The sequence below is a fragment of the Staurois parvus genome, unplaced genomic scaffold, assembly GCF_062004578.1.
Source record: "Staurois parvus isolate SC_StPar_1 unplaced genomic scaffold, SC_StPar_1.0 ptg000404l, whole genome shotgun sequence".
NCBI lineage: Eukaryota > Metazoa > Chordata > Amphibia > Anura > Ranidae > Staurois > Staurois parvus.
The window spans coordinates 3769118-3796846 of NW_028318200.1; the positions used below are offsets into that span (position 1 = coordinate 3769118).

The following is a 27729-nucleotide window of genomic DNA, read 5'->3' on the forward strand; positions in this document are numbered from 1 at the left end:
TCTGAATACATTTTAAAAAATATATTTTTAAAATATATTCTTTAGATTTTAGTTTTAACATAAAAAAGGAATTTTAACATATAATTTTTACATATATTTGTAAATGCATTCCAAAAATATAGATTTGTATTTTTAAAGGCACAGCATATTTGAAATGTTTTTTTAAAAATATTTTTCATATATTTTGTAACAAAAACGCATTTCAACATTATATATATATACATATTTTATTGAAATATATACTGAATATGGACAAAATTGTTGAATTTCCAATATATGTCAATATATTTGGGAAGAATATTTTTAAAATATATTTCAAATATAGTAAGCCAATATCAACATTTCTTTATCATTAAGGACTGCATGTAGAAATTAGTATGGCAAAACCTCTGGAATTAGAGGTATAAGGGGCTTGATAAAGCCATCCAATCCAGGGCTTTTTTTAGTGCCAATTGGAGCTGGCCAGCGAAGTGGGTTTCCACAAGGACTGCCACGTCAACTTTCAGAGATTTTAGATGGGACAATACAGCAGTGCCAGAAGAGGCGTGCAATATAGACAGCGGGGCAATCTGGCTTACCTGATAATACTTCGTTACATTAGGCTCTGCAAGACCACCCTGGAGTCTATGAGCAAAGAGCGTATTTCTGGATACTCTGGGGTACTTATCGGCCCAGATAAAAACGGATAAACTTCGACCGAAGAAAATGAGGGGGAACCCGCACTGGGAGTGTGCGAAAATATTATAGCAATTTCGGCAAGATGGTCATTTTCACTCAATTAACCCGTCCTATCCAAGACAGGTGCAGAAATTGCCAAGAATGCATAAGAGAAGATAGAGAGCTAACCAATGGATAATAATTTGCAGCAAACAAGGAGTCATAGGTGGGGGTCAAGCGAATGCCTAAGTATTCAAGAGAAGAGGAAGCCCATTTGTAAGGGAAGTGGGATTGTAGGTGCGAAACCAAATCTGAAGCTAAAGTAATATTGAGAGCGACAGTCTTATCCAAGTTAATACGGAGACCCGAAATCAAGGAGAAGTGCTCAAGAACCTGTTGCAAATTAGGAAGCGTCGTCAGGGGGTTAGTAAGAGTCAGGAGGGCATCGTCCGCAAAAGGGTTCAGCTTGAACTCCTGTCCCGCGTAAGGAACCCCCGATACATTGCAATCGGTCCGGAGCATAAAACAACCAACAATTTCTACTCCCACTGGCGATCAGACCATGGCGTCCTGGAACCCTGCATAAAACAAAAACAAAAAAACCAGAGAAGAAAAAAAAAAAAAAAACAAAGAAAGAAAAGAAGAAAATGACACAAGAAGTATATACAACAGTGCAATCGTGTCACGCCAGTGGTGATATGCATCCTACACTCGAAGGATACCAGTTAGGGGTGGCTCTAAAACCGGACACATGGCTGCAAATGGAAACATCAAAAACATAAGCCCTCAGGGGGCAAAAGGGCAATGAACATAATAGAACGGGGTACCAAATAAGGACACTGAGTCTCAGGAGCGAGAACCTCCGTGATGACCTCCCCATAGAAACCTGGAGAACCATGGGGGCCAACCGCCTCCCACCCAACCGGGTCTACCAGGTCAACCGCCCACCCCAGGGCCCAAGGGAACCATCACCCTATGCCACCAACGGAGACCCGAATGACATCACCCAGACCCAAAACAGGCTGCAATAGCAGAAAGTCATAATCCTTAAGTCCAGGAGGAGACCCAACCCCCAATCGGTGATGGAACCCAAGGGAGCAAGCTGGATTAGTCCCAACCTGGAATGCTAACAAACCGGGAAAGCCCAAGGGCCAAACTCACGGTCCCGCAGAGAAGTCCATCGGTGAAACGATACGTGGGAGGTCCAAAATGCATCTTCAGCCTGGAGAAGAACAGGAAGGACTTGATCGCGAAGGGGTCTGAGGGAGGGCCCTCTTCCTGTTGGACGACCGCTCCCAGATGTGGCCCGGAGGAAGTGGCCTCGCCGGAGATCCAGATGAATGAGCTGGGCTCTGATCAGCAGCTTCCGGCAAAAGAAGGTGTAAAAGATTCCAAGAGAATGGGCCTCCTCCGGCGTAGCAACAGAGTGACTGCGGCCCTGGTAGTTGAAGGTGAGGCGGAATGGAAAGCCCCATGCGTATTTAATACTGCGTTTCACCAGGACTGAAGTGAAGGGCTTCAACTGGCGGTAAAAACTGGGGCCCAATGCACGATGTATGCGGTCAAATTCGAGCCGGTCAATGGGGATAGTGGGCATCAGCTCCTGAAACAGAACAGTAGCGGTGGAAGTGAGATCTGCGACCATTTCCGGGATACCCCTTAGTCGCAAATTGCCACGGCAGGAACGGTTTTCGAAATCCTGAAGCCGTAGCATCGCGTTCGCCAATTCTTTCTTGAGGTTGCACAAATCCTGTTCGTCATTTTCAATAATTGTGTCTGCAGCGTCCATTCTATCCTCGAGATCCTTCGTCCGGTTGCCCAATTCCTGAATTTCTCACAAAAGACGGTCGGCCAGCTTGGAGGTAGCGGAGGACAATTCCACCTGCAGCATGGCCTTGAAGCGGCGCAGGAGCTCAGCATCCCGCAAGGATGGAATGGGAGACTGCAGGGATGTCTGTGCTGCCAAGTCTTCCATACCCCTAGGATTCGCGGGTAGCGGCGGCAGGGACCCGAAATCGTGGCCGGGTCTTCATTTGCAGCCTCTGGCAGGAGCCGTGAACTCGCGGCCGGGGTCCTGGAAGCCTCTGGCGGCCGGCCCAAAACCGAGGCCGCGGCTTCAGCCGCGACCTCCGGCGTGTAGGCCGCAAAATCCGGCGCAGCCCGCCGGGTGCTGGGGCGGCCGGTGTTTTTTGCCCATTGGGGTACCTGGAGGACCAAGCAGGGGGACCCCCCCTGAGGGTCAGAAATCGGCCGATGTGTCCGGCAGCCAAGGGAGAAATTCAAAAGGCAGTCATCCTGGCTGCTGCTCATGAGCACCCCCCTTTTGTGTGCTTTTCTTGAGCGTATAAAAAATGCTAGTGTGCATAGAGCCTCAAAACAGCCCTCTGTTAGCCTATGTGTCAATTAACATATAGGCGTTTACAGGAGTATTAGAAGAAAAGGAGTGTTTAGAGGCAAAACAAGACCCAAACATCACTTGCAGGTTCAGGAGAGGAATATTTGAGCAGAAAAAAAAAAAATTAAAACACTTGGTGCGCCTAAATGATACCGCTTGTAAACACTTGATTGGCTTCTCCCCCCCGAGGATGCACGAAACGCGTAGGAGCCAATAATGCCGTGACGTCACGCCGCCAGAGCAATGTGGAGCTCCGGCGGCCATCTTTGATCTAGTACGGTTAGTCCCATTGCCTTCACTGCATACAGTCACTTTACCTGGATGCTTGTCTTTTTTACCTGGATATTTGATGTTCATACCTGGATGTAATACTACACTATGGGTACTTTTCTACTTTAACGCACCTGGGGAGTATTAATTTGCAAATTACCCAGCACCCAGTTTCCAGAGAGGGAGCCCCCTGTACATCTGGCGAGCTGTACCCATCCATCCCTTAAAAGGGATCTCTGGCACTCTTCCTTTCTACATGAGAGGCCCCAGGACCCATATCCATCCTGTGAGGGACTCAACCCCATCCCTGCCCAGATTTGGATGACCTTGATGACATCAGGATTTAATACACTAATGCGCATTTCAGTATGCGTTCCGGTGAGAGCGCATTTCTCCCATACCTGATTGGACAAGCACCGAATTTTAGATGATCGCAGGATTCCTACGTGCACTGATAGTCACTTTATGAACGATTCATTTTGATCATTTTTTGATGTTTACATGTACCTATTTATTTTAGCGTTGCACATTATTTTTAACTTGTAAACACACCTAAACGTGTTAAGCATCTGGGCATTCATTTATTTCAATGTCCAGAGTGAATATTCTGGCCAATAGAATGAACGCCCAAATGTCTGACACACCTAAAACACATTTTTAAGCTTCTTTTGTCCTGCCAGGAGGCACTCAGAAAAGCTGGGCAAATGCCGTGTGCATGAAGCCTAAGAAGGTTATTTAAAAAAACAAACAACTGTAAGGAGATGTCTTATTAACTGGCATCCATTTCTGTATAACGCCTCCATCTCTATTTGTGTGAAGTTAGTTTCGCTTGTAACTTCTCTCTCGTTTTCTGAGAATAGTTTCATTTCTGATGGAACGGAACTACTTTATAAAAGGTATCCCTCAGTTTTAGTTCTTCACGTAACTATATTGATAAGAATGGAATGTTTCATTGGTCATCCTAAGATTAAGCAACGCCTACGGAGTTCTGTATAACAGTTTTTGTCTTGCATTGAACTTTCAGATATTTAGCTTGCACACTTTGGTGTCTGGAGCTTTATTTCTCCCAAGCCTGGCAGTGAAAATAACGAGGACATTATGGGCTACAGACATAGGCTGATTCCTATCAACAACAAACAAACACACACACACAAGGAACACAACCAAGGCCATCACTGGAGATTTGAGAACTATAAAATGGTTTAAATCGCCAGCATTTACTGCAAACTGAAATATCAGTCTTGAATAATCTGACCCTTCTAGAGAGTGGCCAATAATTTCCTGGATACCCAATGAAAACAGTGGTCATAATAGTCATTCAAAATTATGTCCATCTGTATTATGCAGTTCCAAACAAACATTAAAAAGCCAATAAAAAACAAAAACAAAAAGTGTCTTAAAATATAATTTAATTATATATTATTGAACAGCATAATAAAAAGAAAAAAAAAAAAAAAAAACACATACACACCTATATACACACACACACGTATTGTAGAGGATATCATTTTCTACGATAACATCGTCCATAATAATAGAGCACCCTCTGAACAGTTAGAATCTCAGGGCCCATTTACACTTTCATGGTAGTTCACTATAATCAACGCATTAGTACATTGTGGTGCAATTCAAAATGGATTTCACCGCAACATGCTAATGCAACACACTTTTCATGTTAACATGCAAGGTATTAGACTACCATGCTTTGTGATATGCTACATTGGAAAAAATTATCCCTGTCCATTTTTTGTCCAGAGTCTGCCTTAACCGCTTCCCCGCCGCCTTATATCAGAAATACTGCTACAAGGCAGCACAAAATCATGTATATGTGATTTGCATTCCTGGGTAGAGGACGCGCACACCACCTTACCTGCGCTGCCATTAGCAGTTACAGATGTCGATCACCGAGTCCCGGCCGGAGATTCCCTGCCTGCACCTGGCAATTGCCGAGAAACAGTGGCAGGGGAGAGACCTGTGTGTAGACAACAAAGGTCTCTCTCCTGCCAGCAATAACATGCTACTGTGTATTTCTCTGCACAGTAGAGAAATACACAGCAGCATGTTTCCCTAGTAAAACACACACAGCACAGTTAACCCTTTGATCACCCCAGATTGTAAAACCCCTTCCTGCATAGTGTCAGTGCTTTTTATTAGCACTAATCACTGTATTAGTGTCATTGGTAGTTAGTCAGTTCCCACCCAGTGTCAGAATGCCCGCCGCAGTCCCGCCATAAGTTGCTGATTGCTGCCATTACTAGTATATAAAATAAATAAAATCCCAGTATATATACCGCCATTTGTAGATGCTACAACTTTCACGTAAACCAATAATTTACATGTATTGGGATTTTTTTTTTTTAGCAGACATATAGCAGAATACATTTTGGCCTAAATTCATGACAAAATTAGATTTTAAAATTTTTTTACTGGACTTGTTTTATAGCAAAAAGTCAAAAATTTCAGGTTTTTTTTCAAAGCGGTCGGTCTTTTTTGTTTATAGTGCAAAAAAACCAAACCAAAAAAAAACAAAAAAAAAAAAAAAAAAAACACACTGGTGATCAAATACCACCGAAAGAAAGCTCCATTTGTGGGGAAATAACGGACATTAAATTTTATGTACAGCGTTGCATGACCACGCAATTGTAAAGCAACGCAACGTGGTATCGCAAAAAAAGACCTGGTCAGGAAGGGGGGGGGGGGGGTAAAACCTCTGGAGGGCAAGTGGTTAATACAATACAAATCAAAGTGTGACAACTTGCACCTGAACAGCAAAGTGAGCATAGGCCCTCAAACATTTACCAACCATAATATCACGTCACCCGCTCCCATGGCAACAGTCCGCTCTGTTCTATTTGACTACAAAGCTGGCAAATCAACCGGTCAATAGTACTGAAATCTGTCATGAACAGTGACTGTACCATTATATTCTACTAGTGCATCAAAATATACTATATATATTAAAGGCAGTGATTGGGGGCTAAAATACAGTCTCAATGCAGTTCTCCTTTAGTGCAGTATGAGGCATGAAGAACATTATTCCATTTTCTAAGTAGCAGGTGCTGGTGAAAAGCAGTTACGGAATTATTTTCTTCTTTACTTGTTCAAGAATATTCGTATAGTATTTCATTTTTGTCAAGAACTTTTTGGCACCTTGAAGATCATCTAAAAACAGAAAGAGGTAGCTATTAGAATACCTGCTAACACACCAAATGGATGTTTTGCATTGCTGCCAAAAGAGGTAAGTATTCAGCCTCTTCTATTACAGGGTGGAGCTGCCTGGATTATTAGTTTTTTTTGTGACAAGGTCACTCTAAATTAATAGCATAATTTAAAAGTAGGGAAATATCAGCAGCCAAAATGTATTGGCCAACAATAGTGGTATCGGCATTTTGCCAATAGGAAAAAAGGGGCTGATAATAGTCGCAGAAAAAAAACACACATTTTTACCACACTTGGAAGTGATTTTTTCATAGATCATGTGACTGAAAAAAAAAAAAACCATGCTAAAAAGCAACACGTGTTTTGTCCATTTTGCCGTACGTTTTGTGTTTTGGCATGTGCAATTTTGCATGCGCATTTTTGTGGGGGGGGGGGGGGGGGTTTGGACAACTGGGCAAATAAAAAAAGTGCTGTTTTTACGTGTTTATGATGCATTTCAGGCCTGGTTCACACCAATGCAGTTTGCATTTTTGCACGCACATTTTTGGTGCATTTTTTGATGCGGTTTGTGTTTTTTAAATTTTTTTTTTTGGCTAACTTGTTGCTGGGCAGATTAAAAACCGCAAAAGGCATAAAAAAAAGCAAAACGTGTGAGTTTTTGATGTGTTTTGAAACATTTCAGTCCTGGTTCACACCAATGCAGTTTGCATTTTGTCTGTTTTGCAGAGTGTTGTGTTTTTATATGCACATTTGATGCGTTTTGTGCATAAAAAGCATGGCAACTGCATGAAAACGTGTCAAAACCGCATTACATGCATTTTCTGCAGCATCTCTATTGAACCAAAAAAGCAACATTTCACATTAAAAATTCCTTCACCCTTTCGAAAAAATGCAGCAGCTTACAAAAAAAAAAAAAAAAAAAAAAATCCTATAGGAAACCATGCCACATGGACTGTAGTGTGTTTCTGCAAAAAGCCCTAAAAACGCATTGGTGTAACCAGGCCTCAATGGGGAGGTGCGTTTTTTTTTCTAACAAGCCAAATATGCACCAAGCAGGAATTTTAACACCGCAAGGGAAGTGCAACGGATCAGTGTAAAGAAATACATTGAATTTAAAGGGATGCATTTTTCTTTTTTAAACCTTGAAAAGTGCTGCAAAAAACAGCTCAGTGTGAAAGCAGCCTATTGGCTGAAACTAACTTCATATTCATTTAAATTCATGAAGAAACTTTCAGCCTCTGACATCTGAAACTTTTCTACCAAAACTTGCTTTGGCAGTGGTCCCCTATGATCACACAGGTCTGCGATGTGCATAACCCCCAGGTGATGCCCGGGGTGAAATCCAGATTCCCATTAAGGGGTGCCAGGGGGTTGTGTTGGGATTAAAATTGTGAGCCCTGGCCAGCCTGTCCCACACTCTGAGGGATAATGACCAGGATGGACACAATACAGTAGGCATCCACTGTATTTTTGAATTCGGAGCGGCTCTGTGTGGCTCTATTTGCATAGCCACGTCATTTATTCAAAGGATCTGTGAATGAAAATACCACAAATGCCATGTGCAACCACAACAGTGGGACTTTCAGAACTCCTTGGAGCAAAAGTGCTGTGATGTCAATGCAACTGTAGTCCATTGATACTTCCTCCAACCCTATAAAATCTGTATCTAAGCACAAACCTCAGCTGGAGGAATAGCCTGAACATTGCACCTTCAATCCACTGTTCATAGTAGCAATGATTTGCAGGCTCCAATGCAAAAAAATAAAATAAATAACTTTCAATGCAATTTTGTTTCCCCTGCAAAAGGTGCCTTTAACAAGTGTTGTATGTGTGGCATGGGTTACTTTGAAATATTTGGAACTGTTTTTCACATATAGAATGGAGGAGGGTATCAGCAGCTTCATATTAGAATTCCCTGCACTGCAATCATGTAAATACAAAATAAATAAAATCAGTATCAATTTAAAGATACAATTACACTAAAGGCATCATTACCTTTCTGAAAGGCATCTTTGACATTTTCAGTCAACATCTGACATTTTTCTGAAAAAAACAAAAACAAAAAGAAAAACACAAAAACAAAAAAATTAACAATTTACTTGCAAGATCATCACAAAGCCAGCATTGCACTATTTTATACTACATATATGGTCTTATTTTATAACAGTAACTAGATTAAATCAGCTTGTCCTCAAACCTGAGAGAAGCAATCTCTTGTGACAGTGTACAAATATAAAATATTGTACTGTAAAGCCTTGCTCAAACAGACTTCATCTTGTATAAATAGCACTGTGCAAATAAAATGTTCGCAAACCGTTTACAACGCAATCAGCAAGTTTTGAGCAGCTTCAGCTCCAATTTGAGGAAGTTAAACACAGCCTATAACTGAAATGCTGACTGTCACTTTAAAACAAGTTGCTAGCAAAGCTTTCAATAACCATCAGCAATACTTGAAACTTTCTGAAATCCTAGTGCTTCATTTTACTAATATAGACTAACCACCTTCAGTTGCAGTACAGTAAAGTCACACCAAAGTTAGTCGACGTTCAATAAACCTTATTGATCAAACTGACATTTATAACCTGACGGACCCCTCAACTCTCCGGTAAAGGCTCAGTAACTTTTTTTTGGGTGTCACGGTACGGTACATAAGGTCATTTGTTAATGTGCACTACCTTATAGGAGAAGTACAACCAAAGCTCAAACAGCAGCTGTGAGAACTCAGCGATCAGCAGTCATGTGATCACAGAGTTCTCACACTTAGAGCCATCAAAGGACACCTAGTTAAGTATAATTTGCCAAAAAACCCCAAAGCCATAATTCTCTTTTAAAGACACTCATTTATAACGTAGAGGCTGCCAAAGCATGGAAATGGCCTGATCAGTTATTTAACTCACCCCAACACACAGTATGTGCATTGTGGTGAACTACCGTGTAAGAGCACTGGGATATAAATGAAGTTGAGGAGTTTGGTAAGGTGCAATTGGCACTTCAATTAATAAAGTCCATTGAATGCTGACTTTACTTGCACTATGACTGTTAGCCTGTACACACGGCAGGTGTAGTGTGCCTTAAGTGACATTGTCGTCTTGAAATATGGTGAAAAAAAAACACAAAAAAAAAAAAAAATCATCTCTATTGTATTTGACACACAAGTAAGTGTTCAGCATTATTTACATTTGACTTATGGTCATGCTCCCCTATTGGTAAAGTTGACTGTCCTTGTGGTTTTTCTTTCTTTCTTTTCCCACAAAGAATGTACTTTGGAGGAATGACTGCGCGTTGGACCCAGATCTCTAAAATTCCCCACCTTTATCAGCTATCTTGAATTGCAGGCACATTTTGCCAGTGTTTAAACTTTTTCAGGTTTTATTGCACTTGGAAAGATTTCCCCTCACTTCTTGTTGTGGGGATATAAATAAATATAATCACACAACAAACCACACACCAATTTCACAGTACAGCTGAAAGAGTAAGAACTTAACCACTTGCCGTCCAGAGGATTTACCCCCCTTCCTGACCAGGCCATTTTTTGCGTTACTTTAACTGACAATTGCGCAGTCATGCATCTCTGCACCCAAATGAAATTTACATAATTTTCTTCCCCCACGAACTGAGCTTTCTTTCGGTGGTATTTGATTGCCTGTGTGTTTTTTATTTTTTGCACTATTAAAAAAAAAAAAAAGAAAAAAAAAAGACCTGTGTCATCTTGTAGCAGTATTTCTGCCATAGGGCGGTCAGGAAGTAGTTAAGCTTCCTATTAATAATCGATACGCTTTACTAAGCAATCAAAGATTACGAAAAAAAATTAATAAACAGTTACACTTACCGTAACGGTGTTTCTAGGAAATCTTCCAGTACGGCACATCCGAAGTAGGCCTGCCATCCTGGAAGATGGCTGGAGAAAAATACCAGTTACATTTGCCGGTAATGGTGTTTCTAGGAAATCTTTTAGGACAGCAGGCCTACTTCGGGTATGCCGTCCTGGAAGATGATTGGAGAAAACAAAAAAAAAAAACCCAGCGTTATCAGTATGAGACTGTGTGAAAGTTAGCAATAATCAGAACTCTATAGACTATTTAGGTGTGCAGGTTATTCATACTGCAATTCACTGTATTGAAGAAAAAAAAAAAAAAAAAAAAAAAAAAAAAAAGTTACCTTGTACAACCTTTCCAATTTCTTCAATTTCAGCATCAGTAGTTGTTTCATTAAGTTGTTCATTGACTTCTAGGATTTCAAACAGAAATGGTGCATCCATGCCTCCCTCTGTCCCTTCTGTAAAAGTAATGCCGTGAAGACCTAACTGTGCCAAACAAAGGGACAAGCAATAATGAATTTACAGAATATATAATCTGTCTGAAAATGGCTAGATCCGGCAACTATCATCTCATATCTGCAGCCAAATAAAACTGCAGCACCCATAAACAGCCTGTCAGTTTTCATTTCTTGTCAGCGTACAGCATTCAACAATGAAAGCTGCATGTCACTGGTTACCACGCTTTGTGCGCTGTTCTCTGAATTTCTGAATGAGCTCACGGATGTTAGAGAATCTAGGAAAACCATGAAATGACAATTATAAGAACTCTCACACCATAGTCCAAAGAGAAACAGAGCTCCTTGTGGACACTTGGACAGTTGTCTGTCTCAAGTCAGCTGTTAATATAAACACTTTAAGTGACAAACACACAAATTTTCTTTTTTTCTTCACATAAATCATTCTAAAATATCAAGTATGTCACAGCTCTATTTTTCTAAAATCTCAAACTGTTATTTTCAGTCTTTTTTTGTCTTGTACATACACCCGATCCTCCCGAGGATTGCGCATTATTTCTGGTTGCATGCTTCCCTCTGTGTATTATAATTCTTGTAGAGCTGTATGCAGCTCCATGTAGATGTGTAGTCCATCTCGGGGAGCCAGCAGGAAGGGGTGGCTAAATTCACATACACAAGGGGGGGTTTGGAGAACAACGTAGACTCCCTAGGGCAGGAAGTCTGACAATAGCTGCAAAAAAATTTTTTTTTTTATAGAAGATTTATTTTATAGAAATATGACTTTAGTGTCACTTTGAAGTAGCAAGTTGCCAAGCTGTTATAATAAACCACTGACTTGATCTAGGTCATGAACTGAAATAAAAATATATATATCAGTATGTACACCAGAGTCAGAAGCCCTTGTCAGGATACTCTTTTAGGTAGGTGATTTAAACCAGATCAGCATGACAGCATGACAGCCTGGCAACCAGCAGAGTACAAAGCCAGCAAGAACTGCCTCCATGTTTCCCTCATAAAAGGTTTCCTTTAAGCACCTCCTGCCCGCCATATAAGGAAATGAAGGGAGGGAGGCGGTTCTCTCGTTCTGGGCGGACGTCATATGTGTGCTGTGTCCCTGGGATACAGCGGATCACCGATCACAGTAAAGAGCCGATGACACAGGCTCTAACGAGATCAGCTATGTCCAATCACACCTGATCGCACGTAAACAGGAAATGCTGGGTATCGGCAGTCCTCTGCTCACGCTGACAGAGGAGAGCCGGTGGTAAACGGCATTCCTCAGAGGGGACCTGTACACTGATCATCAGTGCCCTGATTATCAGTACAGCCCTTTCAGTGCCAACTTCAGTGTCCATAATTGCCACCCATCAATGCCACATACCAGTGCCCATCAGTACCACCTATCAGTGCCATATATGAGTGCTGCCTTTCAGTGCCCAGTGGTGCCTGTCCACGCCCACTAGTACCGCCTATCAATGCCTCATCAGTGCCCATCACTGCAGCCTCATTAGCACACATCAGTGAAGGAGAAAAAATTACTTATTTACAAAATTTTATAACAGAAACTTTTTTTTTAAATTTCAGCCATTTTTAGTTTGTTTAGCAAAAAATTAAGAAAAAAAAAACCCAGTGGTGATTAAATACCACCAAAATAAAGCTCTACACGTCTCAAAAAATGATAAAAATTTCATATGGGTACAGTGTTGCATGACCGTGCAATCGTCATTCAAAGTGTAACAGTGCTGAAAGCTGAAAATTGGCCTGGGCAGGAAGGGGTTAAAAGTGCCCGGTAGGCAAGTGGTTAAAGAGGCGAGTTTTTTTCTCTTTTTACATTCTTTACTGTAAACGCATCCAAAGAAGAAACTCTATAGTGCATAAATTATAGTATAAATTGTTATGGTGGCCCTCTGACAAGTGACACGGGCTCACCAACAACGTGGAGTATAAGTGGCAGTTTGGTTTTCACCAGAGCTCTTTAAGGTGGAGATGAATCGGAGACCCTGGTGGTCCCAGTTTGCTTTGCTGCAACTATAAAGGTCATGGCCCTGAGAATCAGGGATGGCTATGGTGTGGAGACCAGTAATCAGAGGATTCTTTGGGTCTTGGCAGGCTGAAGAGTAGTAAGGTCTGGGCAGAGGTCTTGGCATGCAGTAGACAGAAGACTAGGAGTTCCACCTGCACAACCACATTCATTCACAGAGATCTGTGGATGAGAATAAACTACAAGTCCCATCTGCCACAACAAACAGACTTGTAGTTACCAAAAGAACATTAGTGTGGCGCACTTAGTCTTTCTATATTAAGGGGGCACTGTAATAAACAGTGAATTCAAAAGTATGCTACAGGTTTTGAATACAGTTTTGCAATGTCCTATTAACCACTTCCCATCCGCAATGTACTGCGGACGGGTGGCAGCTACAAGCACAGTGATGTACCCGTACCTTGCTGTGGCTGTACCAACACTGAGGGGCTTCCCGCTGCGACCACTGTGTCCACCAGACAAAGTGGAATGCGGATCCTGGTAAATGGGACCAGGTGATCATATGATCGGTATGCGATCACATGATCACAATGTTAGCAAAGCTGTTATGAATCAATCTGATTCATAACAGCTTTGCTTCTCTTCCTAGTGGGCTGTGATTGGCCTACAGCTCTCACATGATACAATCACAGCACCCTGCAGCATGTGATTAGCTATAGCTAAAGACAGATCACTGTTTTGAACTGTCATGAACTTAACCCATTCAAACCAAGCATTGCAGGAGCAATAATCTGTTTGCTCTTGCAATGTAAAGTGTAAAAAAATAAAATAAAAATCCTCGATCACCCCCAGAATAGTACAACATTACTATGGTAACACGGATTACTGATGACATTTTTTATTTTATTTTTTAATAGTAAAAAATAAAAAAAATTAAAATATTGAGAACTTATTTATTTTTAACTACTTGCCACCCTGGGCGGCTCTGGGCAAAGCAACATACCCTTACGTCGCTGCCCCCCCCCCCCCGTCAGTCTTGGGAGAGAACACCACACTGCAGTAAAATCACTACATTTTACACACACGTTAGATTAGTGCATTTGAGCCTCTGATTGCCCCCATTAACCCTTTGATCACCCAGCTAGTACCATTAGTACAGTGTTAGTATATAGAATTTTTCACTGATCACTGTATTACTGCCACTAGTGACATCAGATAGCATCAGGGTCAGTTAGCATCCCTCCTAGCCAGGGTCAGCTAGGGTTAGGCTGCCCACACACTGTCGCACTCATGCTATAGGTTGCTGATCACCGACATTACTAGTATAGTGTTTGTATGTTTGTATGGATCAATATATTGATCACAAACAGAACTATACTAGTGCCTTCTTTATATAGTGTCCCCAAAACGCAGTGTTAGCAGGATCAGCCCCATTTGCTGCCAGCAGTAGTGTTTAGCCCCTCTGCTGTTTTTCAGGGATGATTTATCAATCGATTGTGGGACAAACCATCGATTGTGGGCCAAGGCAATGTATACACCTAACAATACATCGCCGCCCACACAAATTCAGCTCTTGCCAGACAATTCGTATGCAAACCTTTCATGGTTTCCGAATTTAAAACTATTTTGGGCCTAACCCTTAACATGGGCATTACAAAAAAGGATGAATTGCAGTCATATTGGTCCACAGACCCAATAAATCATACGCCCATGTTGTCTGCTGTTACATATAAGCCCAACAAGGACCAGCAACACACTGATACATCACTGGACTTTGAGTGGTTACACCAGGGAGATGCCTGCAGCTATTGTTTATTTCAGCTGGTGGTTGGCTTTCATGTAAAAACAATCCTAGCGGCTAATTAGCAGCTGGATCACTTTTACAAGCAGTGGGAAGGGATATCTTGGTGTGATCAGATGCACCAAGGGCAAAGGAAAGAACTAGAGTCTAATAGACCCCAGATTTCTCAGAAAAAGAGGATCTGTCACTACCTATTGCTATCAGAGGGAATATTTACATTCCCTGTGATAACAATGCAAGTGATGGGGGAGAAAAAAAACAAAAAAAACTCACCCCGCCCCCCATGCTCAAAAGGCATGCCTGACAGCCTGTATGTGGCTAGGCTGCCAAAAAGTCTCTCACATGTGGTATCCCCAGAGTTGGGAGAAGTAGCAGAATGTGTTCTGGGGTGTTATTCCACATATACCCATGGCATGAGTGATCAATATATCATTTAGGTGACAACTGTGTGTAAAAGAAATAAAGTTTAACATTTTCCAAAAATGTGTGACAAAAAAAAAAAAAAAAAAAAAATCTTCCACGGACTCAACATGCCTTTCAGCAAATTCCTTGGGGTGTCTACTTTCCAAAAAGGGGTAATTTTTGGGTGGTTGTACTGCCCTGGCATTTTAGCACCTGAAGAAATGTGATAGGCAGTCAGAAAGTAAAAGCTGTGTAAATTCCAATATATATACCATGGTTTGTAGATGCTATAACTTTCACACAAACCAATTAATATACACGTATTGGGATTTTGTTTTTACCAAAGACATGTAGCAGAATACATTTTGGCCTAAATTTATTACTAACTTTTGAGTTTATTGGATATTTATCTTTTTTTTATGACCGAAAGTATACAATAATTTTTTTTCAAAATTTTCATTTATATAAACAAAAATAAAAAACCCAGTGGTGATCAAATACCACCATAAGAAAGCTCAATTAGTGTGAAAAAAAAAGAAAAAGGACATCAACTTTGTCTGGGTACAGCGTTGCATGTCCATGCAATTACCAGTTGAAATAGCGCAGAGCTGAATAGCAAAAAATAGCCTGGTCAGGAAGGGCGGGGGGGGGGGGGGGGGGGAACCTTTCCGGAGCTGAAGTGGTTAAGTCTACATGCCTTTCATGCGTTTTATGTAAAATACTTCTAAAATAATTTTTTTTTTAAAAATCAGCTCAGATCCTTACATTTAGTGAAAATTGCTAAACCTGTCAGAATTAAAACGTTAAAAAAAAAAAATAAAAAAAATGATGTCTCCTGAATTGAACTTACCAGATATATTCCTCTGCTTAATGGAGACAGTAAGGTATTGTACGCCTTGTTAACTAAAGAAGATTGTTGATCAGAAATATCCCGCTCATGCTAAAATAGAAAGCAACAATAAACTTTATTTAAACAAAGCGATTTGATCAAGCAAAATACATATACAGAATACCAAAAAATAATGCTCTAAATTTTTTGTAATAACAACCAAGCACCTGGGATCAGGCTCGGTATCACAAAACCATTGTTCTAGTACAGTTTGAACAATTAGACAATAGTCACTTACCTCTAAATAGGCTAGTCTTAAAAGAGAGAAATTGGTGGGAATAACCTTCCCCTTTTCAGATCTGCTATAATCTAATGGAAGTAGTGGGACAATTCTTTACAATCTATGTGGGTCCTGTCTAACTTCTTTCCTGCTCTGGGATATATGCAGTAAAAGATTATAGAAGAAGTGGGAATATAGAACACATTACCAGGACCGATATTTGAACTGGGCATCCTCATGGTGGCAGTAAATTAAATATTAGGATGAGCTGAGGAAGGTTATTATACTGGCAGCATTGATTGCACTGTTGGAATAACTGGCAGTGTCAATCATAGTTCCAGTGATAGATGTCACTTCCCGTTCCAGCCATTTTTTTTTTTTTTTTTAAAGCACTAGATCAATGCTTTTTTTGATCCATTGCTTTTCATTGCAGAGAAGAGATATGGGGTCTTATTGACCCCATATCACTCCATAAAGAGGATCTGTCACTAATTATTTCTATCACAAGAGATGCTTACATTTCTTGTGATAAGAATAAAAGAGATTAACATTTTTTATTTTAAAGGAACAGTGCAAAAAAACCCAAAAACATTAAATAATTTTTTTTTTTTAAAAGTTTAAAGTGCCCCCGTCCCCCCGTGCTCGCACGTAGTGGTGATTGCATATGTAGGCCATGCCCACAAGTGAGGTATCGCCATGAACGTCAGAGCAAGAGCAGTAATTCTTGCACTAGACCTCCTCTGTAACTTTACACTGTTAACCTGTAGAAATTTTTAAAACATCACTCGTGGAGATTTTTTAAGTACCGCAGTTTCACGCCATTCCACGAGGATGCACAATTTTAAAGCATGACATGTTGGGTATTTATTTACTAGCCGTAACATCCGCTTTCATATTTTACAAAAAAATTGGGGTATATATTTTTTTAATCAGTGTATTTTTTCCAAAAAATATATATTCATTTTTAAAAACTGCGCACTTTGGTTTTTGGCCAAGTGGATTTTGAATTTTCAGTACCAGAATTTTCATTTCGGTGCACCACTAGTTCTTTTTCAGTATTTTACCATTCAAAATATAAAAATAAAATAAAAATTCCTTCCCATTTTTGATCATGGAACTATTCAAGCTTCAATGCTGAAATACTACCACACTCCTTTGTGTAGCGATAAGACTCCTCAAAGGACACCTAATCAATACTCAGAATGTACTGTCATCACCATTGGAATATTTTCCCTCTATCCCTGTTCACTTGTTCCTGGTGATAACATTTACCAGTACAAATAGAGTGAATCTCCTGACATGGGGGGTACAGAAACCTATATCAAATCTGTATAAACACCAAACCCTTTTCCCCACTTTCTTGCTATTGGGAGCGAATGGCTAACCGTGATACCATGATTTCCTGCTGCGACTCTCATCGGCTGGGTGCTGCCACTGACCCTATTCACGATAATATCAAAGTCAACAATGGCAGCTCTTATTGCTCTCTGCACAGCCAGCAATTACCTGTGGTGATCGCTGCTGGATGCACACAAAGTCCAGCAGTGATCACTGCAGGTAATCTCTGGCTGTGCAGAGAGCCACGGATAGCTGCGGCCGCCGGTGACCTGTCATTATACTGAACAGGCTAGCAGCCACACCTAGCCGAGAGCCACAGCAGGAATCAGAAGATCCTTGCTGCTACAATTTGTACTGCCCTTAAATCGCCGGTGTCAATGTTGCTTTTCACCAACTACAGTATTCTTCAAAATATTCCCTCAACTCTGTGCACTTACCTTTTTTCTAATCTGGTCCGGTCAGGCCAGCCATGTGTAAGGGAGCACTTGACAATGGCTGTAAATTCCAAGAGCCATGACATCCCCCATAGGATCCCATGGCCCAGCCATTGTCGCCGCTGCCTTTTCTCCCCCGCAGCAGCCACTCACTGACACAGGGAATCACATGACTGGACCAAAGCAAATTAAAAATTGGCAAGAACACAGATTTTTTTTCTTAGAAAGGGTATGCAGGGTGGGTGGGAGGGGGAGAGAGCATTTTTAAGAATAGTTAAGAGTTAGGATTATCTTCCTCTTTAATGTCTCAGACTGTCAAAGCTATTGCATATGTAAAAGCTAGGAAACTAGCATCTTCAGAGCAAAAAGGTCAGCAATGGCAGACTCCATGCTTTTCAGTTTCCTTTTCATCCAACTGCAAATATAGATATGCAGTATCAACCAAAAAGCATGTCTTTATGGTACTTATTGCTGAGTTTTGGAACATGCCTGTGACTTCTGACTAAAGTAGTCTGGATGAAGTGACCTCTGGAGATCCCTGTATTTCTTCTGCAGTTCCTGGATATTAACATCAAATGATCTGTTACTGCAAGAAACAGAAAAAAAAAAAAACATATATAATTAGTTACCATCGTTTTACAAGATGCGATGGATTAATCTACATAGGAATTACAGAAAAAATATCAGCCAAGTAACACAAATGTTTGAAGGTGTGGCCACAGCTGCGTGTAGAGACTTGGAAATCTATCCTTGTTTTGTAAGTGCCACATCTTGTACCCAGATCACATGCCTGGAATGAATGAGGAAGTGAGACGGCACTGCTACCACTTCACACAGCACTTTGTTATATCAATGCTTGGACGCGGTGTGCTGTCTCCTCTAATTTTATATGTATATATATATATATATATATATATATATATATATATATATATATATATATATATATATAAATAAATAAAAAAAAAAAAAAAAAAAAAAAAAAAGGAGGAAGAGGGGGATCCCCTGCAGGGGTGTGGAAAATTTAAAAAAAAAAAAAAACTACTTGTCGGGCTCCCAATCTGCTTGTCCCTCATGACAATCTACTTGTCCTGATAAAAAGAAAAATGTTTTTTAACCAAAACCGCATTTAGATCGGAGGCGATTTTAGGAATGTCAGGGGCTTTTAAAAAAAAAAAGGGGGGGCTTTATTGCAAATTAAACATGTAATATTATTAACATTGTGCTGTTTATCTCCTCCTCCCCTCCCTACCTGTCTCCAGCACTGCACCCAGCGACTAGCGGGGGGTCAGAGCTTATACTTTATCCCTTTCACTGCCAGAGCCATGTTTGCGTTTTTTGCACACGTTCAAAAAATCGTTTTAGGCCTGAAGATTACATAAAACCCCCTAACATTATATATTTTGTGAAAGCAGAGACCCTAGAGAATAAAATAGTGGTAGTTCCAATTTTTTATGTAGCATGATTTTACCGCAAAATTTTAGTAAAAAAATATAAGCAAGGTAATTTTAGGGCACAAAAAAGCAATACATTACCCTATTTTTTTGTAAAATATAAAAGATGAGGTTGCAGCGAGTAAATGGATATCCAACTTGTCAAACCTTAAATTTGTGCACGCTTGTGAAATGGCGACGAACTTCAGTACCCTATATTTTCTATAGGTTGACACTTTTAAAGCTCCTTATAGGTCACCAGTTTAGTGTTACGTAGCACCTGGGCTTCCTTAGCAGAGGAAAATACACTAGCATGATTGCGCAAGGGTGTAAATCTAATTGTGCCTGTTCCCAAGGTAACTTCCTAAATCTAGCCAATGGGCATCTGTCTGAATGGGCCCTTTGTTCTGTATGGTGCTGTGAACGCCGCCCAGAACTGACCTGAATGTGTACAGCCTATGGTAGGTCATGGAGTTTACTCTGCTTCAAAGGCAAAGTTCATCTTTTCCAGAAAATTGTCTAAGCAATCAAGGGGTCCCAGTAGGTAAAAAAAGCTGTGCAGCTCTGTACAATGTTCACTAATTGGACTGTCAAACCTGAAGGCCCTTAAAAGCCTGGTGGAAAAACTCCCAGTTAGCATTACCTTGTTGTTGGAATGCAAAAAAAAACAAACAAACAAAAAAAAAAACAAATGTTGGATGCTTACTCTGAACATTACAGGGGTGATACCAATGGTTTTTGCTTCCTAACAAGGCGTGGGGGTTTTCAACAATTTTCAATGTGGCTTCAGGCATATATTTTTTTTTTCAGTGTGCTTGTGTATGTTACAATCAGTTTAGAAGTGTATTTCAGAATGTGTATTCAAATTTCAGGCATTTTTGCTTTAAGAAGAGAACTCAGTTTGTTCCAATTAAAGTCCATGGGTCCAAAAACACCTAGTTATGCCGCACAATTAGCACATGTTGCTTTTGAAGTGTTAGGCATTGGGCACCAAATGTCTTGAGTGCTGATATGTGAACAGTCACCGTTATATCACAAGGGGCTTTTGGTTGATGAGCATTTTGCTACCGACCTCTCAAGTGTGTATGTGCCTCAGTTGGTTTCCTAGTTTTTGGTTGTCTGACTTTTATTCCTTCTGACCCAGAACACGTACGTAGCCAGATACATTTCCATCAAATTCAAACAAACAACAAAATGCCATTAAAAAAACAAAAAAAAAAAAAAACACCTTCCATCCCCTGAAACCTCCATCCAATGGTCCAATTTCCATCCAACAGTGACAAATTCCTTCCTGATTCGCTGGATCACCATCCTCCACTGTTATTTATGATCTATAGTAATAGGCAGTTATAGACTTACACTGATCAGCCATAACTTTAGGAGCACCCACCATAACCTGTAGAGGCATGGACTCCACTAGACATCAAAGGGTAAGCTGTGGTATCTGGCACCAAGCTGTCGGTAGCAGATCCTTTAAGTCCTGTAAGTTGTCTCTATGCATTTTTGTCTGTTATTCTTTTCACTAGGACTGAGAATGTGGGTTCTTACTTCTTGGGCCTATCTTGAAGGCTAGGGGAGGATCTGTGGCCATTAGGTTCCTTCCACCCCTGAGGGTCTCTGTTCAAGAGAGCCACTCACCTAGTACTCGGTGGTCATCCTTGGCTGACAATGTGGAGAGGGATCCGCTTGGCTTTTAGGCTAGGTGGAACACAAGTGTGTCTTTTCCTGTCAGGAGCTTTGCACCCTGGGGGGGAAAGTCCTACTTCTTTGGGGTGGTGGACTAGAGACACGACCTTAAGTGCACTTTTTGGGGTGTGTGTTTTTCCCCATGCACATTTTCTGTTCACTTAGAGGTGAACATAAAAAAAAAAGAAGAAAAGTTGAAAGGTGGGACCTTCCATTGATAGGACTTGTTTTTCCAGCACATCTCAAAGATGCTTGATTTAATTGAGATCTTGAGAATTTGGAGGTCAAGTCACCACCTCAAACTCATTGCTGTGTTCCTAAAACAAATCTTGAATTCATCAGACCAGGCCACCTTCTTCCATTGCTCTGTGGTCCAGTTCTGATGCTCATGTGCCCATGGTAGGTGTTTTTTCCTGTGGACATGGGCCAGCAAGGGCACCCTGACCAATCTGTGGCTATGCAGCTCCACACACAAGTTGCCATGCACTGTGTGTTTAGACACCCACCAGAACCAGCATGAATGATTTCAGCAATTTTATCTACAGTAGCTCTTCTATTGAATGGACCACACAGGCCAGCCTTCTCTCCCCACATACGTCAATGAACCTTAGCTGCCAATGACCCTGTCGCTGGTTTTCCTTCCTTGGTCTACTTTTAGGTAGGTCATGACCACGTCAGAGTGGAAACATCCTACAAGAGCTGCAGTTTTGCAGCTGCTCTGACCCAGGCGTCCAGTTATTACAATTTGGCCCTTGCTAAACTAACTCAAATCCTCACGCTTGCCCTTTTTTCCTGTTCTGAACACATTAACTTCAGCCTCAGTTCACATATAGGTGTTTTGAATCACAGGCCAATTCACTGCGATTCTGCTTGTGTTTTCAAAAAAACACGCTGTTAAATGTCAAATCACACATCGTGTTCAGCAGGGTTGCACCAATACCGAATACTTGTGCAAATGATCCTGAGACCCGAAACTGATACCTTTATGGTATGATTTGAGCCCATACAAAATGAATGGGCTCAGATCGCACTACAAAGAATCACATGCGATTTGAACAGGTATGCAGAGTGACTCCTGTCCAAATCGTATGCAGTTTCCTCCACCACTCCTGTGAGATCCAAATATAGAAAGACAAAGAAGCGCCATATAAGTGCAGCAATGGACAAACAAGCAATTCATTAATGTTATAACCAGGGTGGATTTGATTTAAATCAAACTGATTTAAATCACGATTTAAATCACTAGTCAGTAAGGCTTGATTTAAATCCTAGTTTTCTACATAAAGACTAATTCTTGCTGGTATAACTTTAATATGCAAGTAGATGAAGATTTTTAGAATAACAACTTTTCATATTAGTTTTTTTATCCCCAGTTTAATAGGTTAATCATTCATATTTGGACAACTTTTCTGTTGTACTTAGGAAGGAGAAAAATAATCATTACCTTAATAACAATTTAAATAGATTTATTCAACTGAAACAATAACATTCCAGCATATGTTATTTGCTTAACCTCCTTAGCGGTATTCCTGAGTGTAGCTCGGGGTAAAAGTTTCAGTACCAAGAGCGGTAACCCCGAACTACACTCGGGCTTACCATGCGGCGTTGCTCAGGGGGTCCCTGCAGCACTTACCTTGTCCTTCGCTCCCGCGATGTTTCCCCTGCAGCGTCCCCGGCCATCTCCTCCGGCATCCGGCTTCCGTGTTCCAGTCCCTGTGACGTCGGGACGTACGGGCGCCGAAACCGGCGGGAAATTTGAAAATTTTAAAAAATGTCATTTTTGCGGTCATTGCTGTTTCAATGCATTTCACATATATTTTGTCCCTACTGCTTTGTCCAGTGCCCTGCCTGCATTTTGACTGTTCTTTCTGCCTGGAAACTTAGGAAAGTCCACGGCGTCCAAAAAGCGTCCCTTTACGTCAAAAGCGGTTTTAGAACAGCGATAGTAAATCAGAACCACCTGCAGAATTGAGTGATGATTCGTGGGGAAATTCGTCATCAGACACTGAAAACGATTTTGAGACTTTGCTCAGTAAAGTGCGAATTTGCCTCTGTATTTCAAATTTCAGTGTTTTTGGTTTGATTATATTATTGAATTAAATTTATTATTATTATATTATTTTTTATGATTAATTGTTAAATTATAATTTATGATTTCGTGTTTCAAGTTTTATCATATCCAGAATGTTTACTAGACTCTTGTTCGTACAGATTTCAGTGAGTTATTCCTAAAAATTACAGCCTACAATAAAAAACTACATATTTCCATGCAAAAAAATGGTACCGCTTTCAGCACAAAAAAATCTGAAAGAATCATATCGCCAAGGAGGTTAAACAACATCCATGTTTGTTAACTAATTTGGCTAAACAAAATATATATATTTTAAGAAACTTAGACTGTCAGCCCCTTCCTCCTCACACTTAGTTTCACTTTCTTCTTGTGCAGATCTATTCCACTCCAAACAATCAGAAAAATATTGTTTCTATTCTATTCACTGAACTTCTTGAAACTTAGCACTGAAGGGGTTGATTCTGTATTCAGAGGTTTGTAGAAGTTAGGATTAAGGTCTTTTTCTTAACTCTGTTCATGTTATAACATTTTTGCTGTGAAGAAGAGGCATGTGATCTCCGCTGAGTCCAATTCAGTTTTGAGAACTGCAAAAGTAAACCAAGCATCTGTGATAATATCTTGTAGGCAGAGAAACTGCCCAATAATCTTACAAAAACCTCTGGAAGAGCATGACATTGTGAATGGATTCATGGAATTTATTTACCAAAATAATTAAACATATACAGCCTTATTCTACATAATTAAACTAATCTTTATTTTATGATGGAATAACCTTTGGATGGTAATATATTTTCCTCAAAAAGCATTTTATTCAAAAAAATCCGATTTAAAAAAAAAAAAAAAAAAAAAAAAAAAAAAAAAAAAAAAAAAAATCGGATTTTTTTGATTTTTTTTTTAAAAATCATTGATTTTTATCCACCCTGGTTATAACAACACACGCGTTAAAAATACATAATATATCTTGCATGTCAAATCCAAAAACACGCTCACTTGCAGTGTTCACTTGGCTGGAGGAGATGTATAGGTGGGTCCACCCCCAAGCTGACATCACGTCTGCCCTGTAATAACAGGGGTCCCGGAACTTCCTACAAGCCCTGTGAGCACCCCAAGCAGCCATGGTTTTCGATTTGACATGCAAGATATATTATACAAGTTTAACATGTGAGTTACTATAACATTAATAAACAGTTTGTCCATTGCTGCACTTCTTAGATGGCACTTCTCTGTCTTTCTATACTGGAATCACACAGGAGCGGTGGAGGAAACCATATGCGATTTGGACAGGAATTGCACCACGTTCTTGTTCAAATCGCATGCAATTCTTTGCAATGCGATGATCTTATTCATTTTATATGGGCTCAAATCGCACCGCAAAGGTACTGGTGAGTACTTAACTGAAATGATCAGTACTCGTACTCGCCAGTAAAAAATAAAAATGGTTTCAGTGCAATCCTAGTGTTCAGTGGCACTCATTTCACCTAAAAAAAAACGTGGGGTGATTCTGCTGTGATTGTCACTCAAAAGAAGTTCCAAAACATCTGATGGATGAGACGTTGCACGATTGTGTCGCCTTTTTCGGCGTCATTGAAATGAATGGCACTGCAACTCACCGATGGCAATTTCAAAATGCGCTCTTAACCTCTTCACACCGGCCGCACACAAATGTGTGGCCTCCTGGCGTCTGGGCCTAGACGCCGAGCGGCTGCACATTTGCGTGCAATTAACAAAAAACATATATGCTGAGAGCACGCACCCTGCGCGCTCCCAGCACACATGTCCGGTACTCACGGAAAGGTCCCCGTCTGCTCTTTCGATTGGGACCTTTCCCAATCATGTGACCGACGTGATGACACGTCACGACGGTCACATGATCCCTAAACCCCACCCCCCAAAACTCTTAAAGGACCGGGAGGCGCTGGCGGGAAGGGGTTAAAATGTCCACATAATCGAAGAATAGTAAACTGTGTTTTTTTGGGGCTGTCAGGTTGGCTGTATGGGGATCCGTGGTTTCTAACAGCAGCCCTGCTTTTGGGCAACAAATGTTGCATGACTGCCTCCTAGTTTTCGGTGTCATTGAAATGAAGGGCAGTGGAACACGCCGATGTGCGATTGGACATTTTAAGAGCGCATTTTGAAACTGCCATCGGCGTGTTCCAGTGCCATTCATTTCAATGACATCGAAAAACACGAGGCAGTCATGCAACATGTGTTGCCCAAAAGAAGCTCCAGAGCGTCTTTTGGACGAGACATTGCATGATTGCGTCACCTTTTTTGGTGTCATTGAAATGAAGGTCATTGGAACACGCTGATGTGCGATTGGACAGTTTAAGAGCGCATTTTGAAATTGCCATCGGCGTGTTCCAGTGCTCTTCATTTCAATGACACCGAAAAAGGCAACGCAATCGTGCAACGTCTCATCCAAAAGACGCTGCATGACTGCCTCATGTTTTTCGATGTCATTGAAATGAATGGCACTGCAACACGCCGATAGCAATTTCAAAATGCGCTCTTAAACTGTCCAATCGCACATCAGCGTGTTCCAGTGACCTTCATTTCAATGACACCAAAAAACACAAGGCAGTCATGCAACATGTGTTGCCCAAAATCAGGGCTGCTGTCAGAAACCACGTGACCCCATACAGCCAACCTGACAGACCCGCCCCCCCCCCCCCAAAAGTTTACTATGCTTCGGTTTTTGAATGAACACAGTGAGTGATTGGTACTGATCACTCATTGTGTTCATTCAGGAAAGGAAGGGGCTGGTATATGTGACATTTACCGGACTCTACCCCACTCTCCAACCTGAAGGATCCTATTGTGTTCTTGCTGCTGCTGGTAGGAAGGAAGGGAGGATAGCTGGCAGCACTGCGGGCACACAGGTGGAAATGTATGGTGCACAGGGAGGGTGATGGGTGTGGCGGGGGGCAATTACTGGAACTGATCCCGTGTATGTCTCTCTCTGCAGCAGCTGAAAGGTGGGAGGGAGAGGAGAAGAAGCCAGCTTACAACTGCTGCCTGAGAGAGCCATACAGGGGATTGGTTCCAGTAATTGCCCCCTCATTGTGCCAATCACCCTCCCTGCCCACATCTGATTCACCCAACTGCCTGGGCCCCCCTGCAGGAGGACTGGTGGTACCCCCTTATCCACGGCCCTGCCCAAAAGAAGTTCCAAGACTTCTTTTGGGCAACACATGTTGCACGACTGCCTTGTGTTTTTCGGTGTCATTGAAATGAATGGCATCAGAACGCACCGATGTGCGATTTGACATTTTAACACACATTTTGAAGTCGCCGGTGAACGGAGCCTCAGGGACAACATGTTCACTTGCTGTCCTAATATATCCCACCCACTTTCAGATGATCGGGTCAGAAGATAATCAATGTTGTTCACTGCACCTGTCAGTGGTCATAATATTATGGCTGATCGGTGTAGCTCCAGCACTGGGCAAACATGACACCCACTAGCAGGTGTAGCCATGGGCCGCCCTAGGTGCAGTGGAAGTGGCAGGTGACCCAGGTGGTGGTGATGATGATGGGGGGGTCCTCTTACCAGTGTAGGACGTAGAAGTAATCCTTGGTGTGATCGGGAGGTTGCAGTGATCGGCAGGAAGGACAGAAGAGCTCCGATATGTTGACCTGACACTGACAGCTCCAGCACAGGCGGCTCTGGCCGCTCACACACAGTCTCCTGATCCATGTGCCCCGACAGAGGAGAGCAGCACCCCGGGTCACCTTGGCTGGAGCCAGCACAGCCGCCATACAAGTCCTCCACACCGCCCGGCATCCCGCCTCCATGACCCGAAGACAAGACTAGGCCGGTACTCCGGACCACGCTCACACCTTCATGAGGGAGGATGATCCTACGAGGACGGAATCCCGGCCATCAATGCCGTACGGCTCTCCGTGGGTGAAAGGTTGGCACGGACCGCCCACTGCTGACATCAACACCTGTGATTGGTTAGCCGGGCTTAACTGTGAATGGCGGCAACGGGGACGAGGATCATCTTCCTGTTTATGTGGCCGCGGCGAGGTGAGAGCGTGTCCCTGTATATTGCTGGGCTCTGTCCTCCTATACACCCTATTATACTTTCTTCTCCTCCATGCCAGGCCTGTGTGCATGAGGGGACAATACAATGACCTCGCCTCTTCCCGAGGACGGCAGAAGAAACTGCCCTACACACCGCACTCCCCCTCCTCTAATGTCTTCTTCAGGCCTACCAATCACAGTCTAGTAGTAGGCCTGCCTGGGAGAATCGTGTGCATAGGACCTGGTACTGTACAGAAGATGGCAAATCCAAGGCTGGCTGTGCACATCTGATTGACGATCTCCTCTAATCTATACACATGCTATGTAATCTGATTGGACAATCTCTAATTTCAACACACACTATATCATCTGATTGGACAATCTCTAATTTCAACACACACTATATAATGTGATTGGACAATCTCTAATCTAAACACACACTATATCATCTGATTGGACAATCTCCTCTAATCTAAACACACACTATATAATGTGATTGGACAATCTCTAATCTAAACACACACTATATAATGTGATTGGACAATCTCTAATCTAAACACACACTATATAATGTGATTGGACAATCTCTAATCTAAACACACACTATATAATGTGATTGGACAATCTCTAATCTAAACACACACTATATAATGTGATTGGACAATCTCCTCTAATCTAAACACACTATATAATC

At 41.5% G+C, this 27729-nt stretch overlaps 2 protein-coding genes across 3 annotated transcripts in view; one reads left to right on the top strand and one right to left on the bottom strand.

The window, feature by feature from the left end:
* Window positions 1-4714: 4714 nt before the first annotated feature.
* HSCB (HscB mitochondrial iron-sulfur cluster cochaperone) lies at window positions 4715-27098 on the bottom strand. 2 transcript variants are annotated; one of them, XM_089686666.1, is made up of 6 exons: window positions 26559-26955; window positions 18308-18404; window positions 15788-15877; window positions 10640-10784; window positions 8477-8524; window positions 4715-6484 (listed from the first exon to the last, which is right to left on the bottom strand). In XM_089686666.1, the coding sequence occupies exons 1-6, from the start codon at window positions 26801-26803 to the stop codon at window positions 6396-6398; spliced, it is 714 nt and encodes a 237-aa protein (XP_089542792.1). In that variant the 5' UTR covers window positions 26804-26955; the 3' UTR covers window positions 4715-6395. The 2 variants fall into 2 exon arrangements, with proteins under 2 accessions (XP_089542792.1, XP_089542793.1); XM_089686667.1 differs by lacking the exon at window positions 18308-18404 and having other exon boundaries at window positions 26559-27098.
* CHEK2 (checkpoint kinase 2) overlaps window positions 26597-27729 on the top strand; it is a 72911-nt gene continuing 71778 nt past the window's right edge. Inside the window, exon 1 of the mRNA XM_089686665.1 lies at window positions 26597-27038. The gene's annotated coding sequence lies outside the window, so the exon portion shown is untranslated. The remainder of the gene's footprint in view (window positions 27039-27729) is intronic.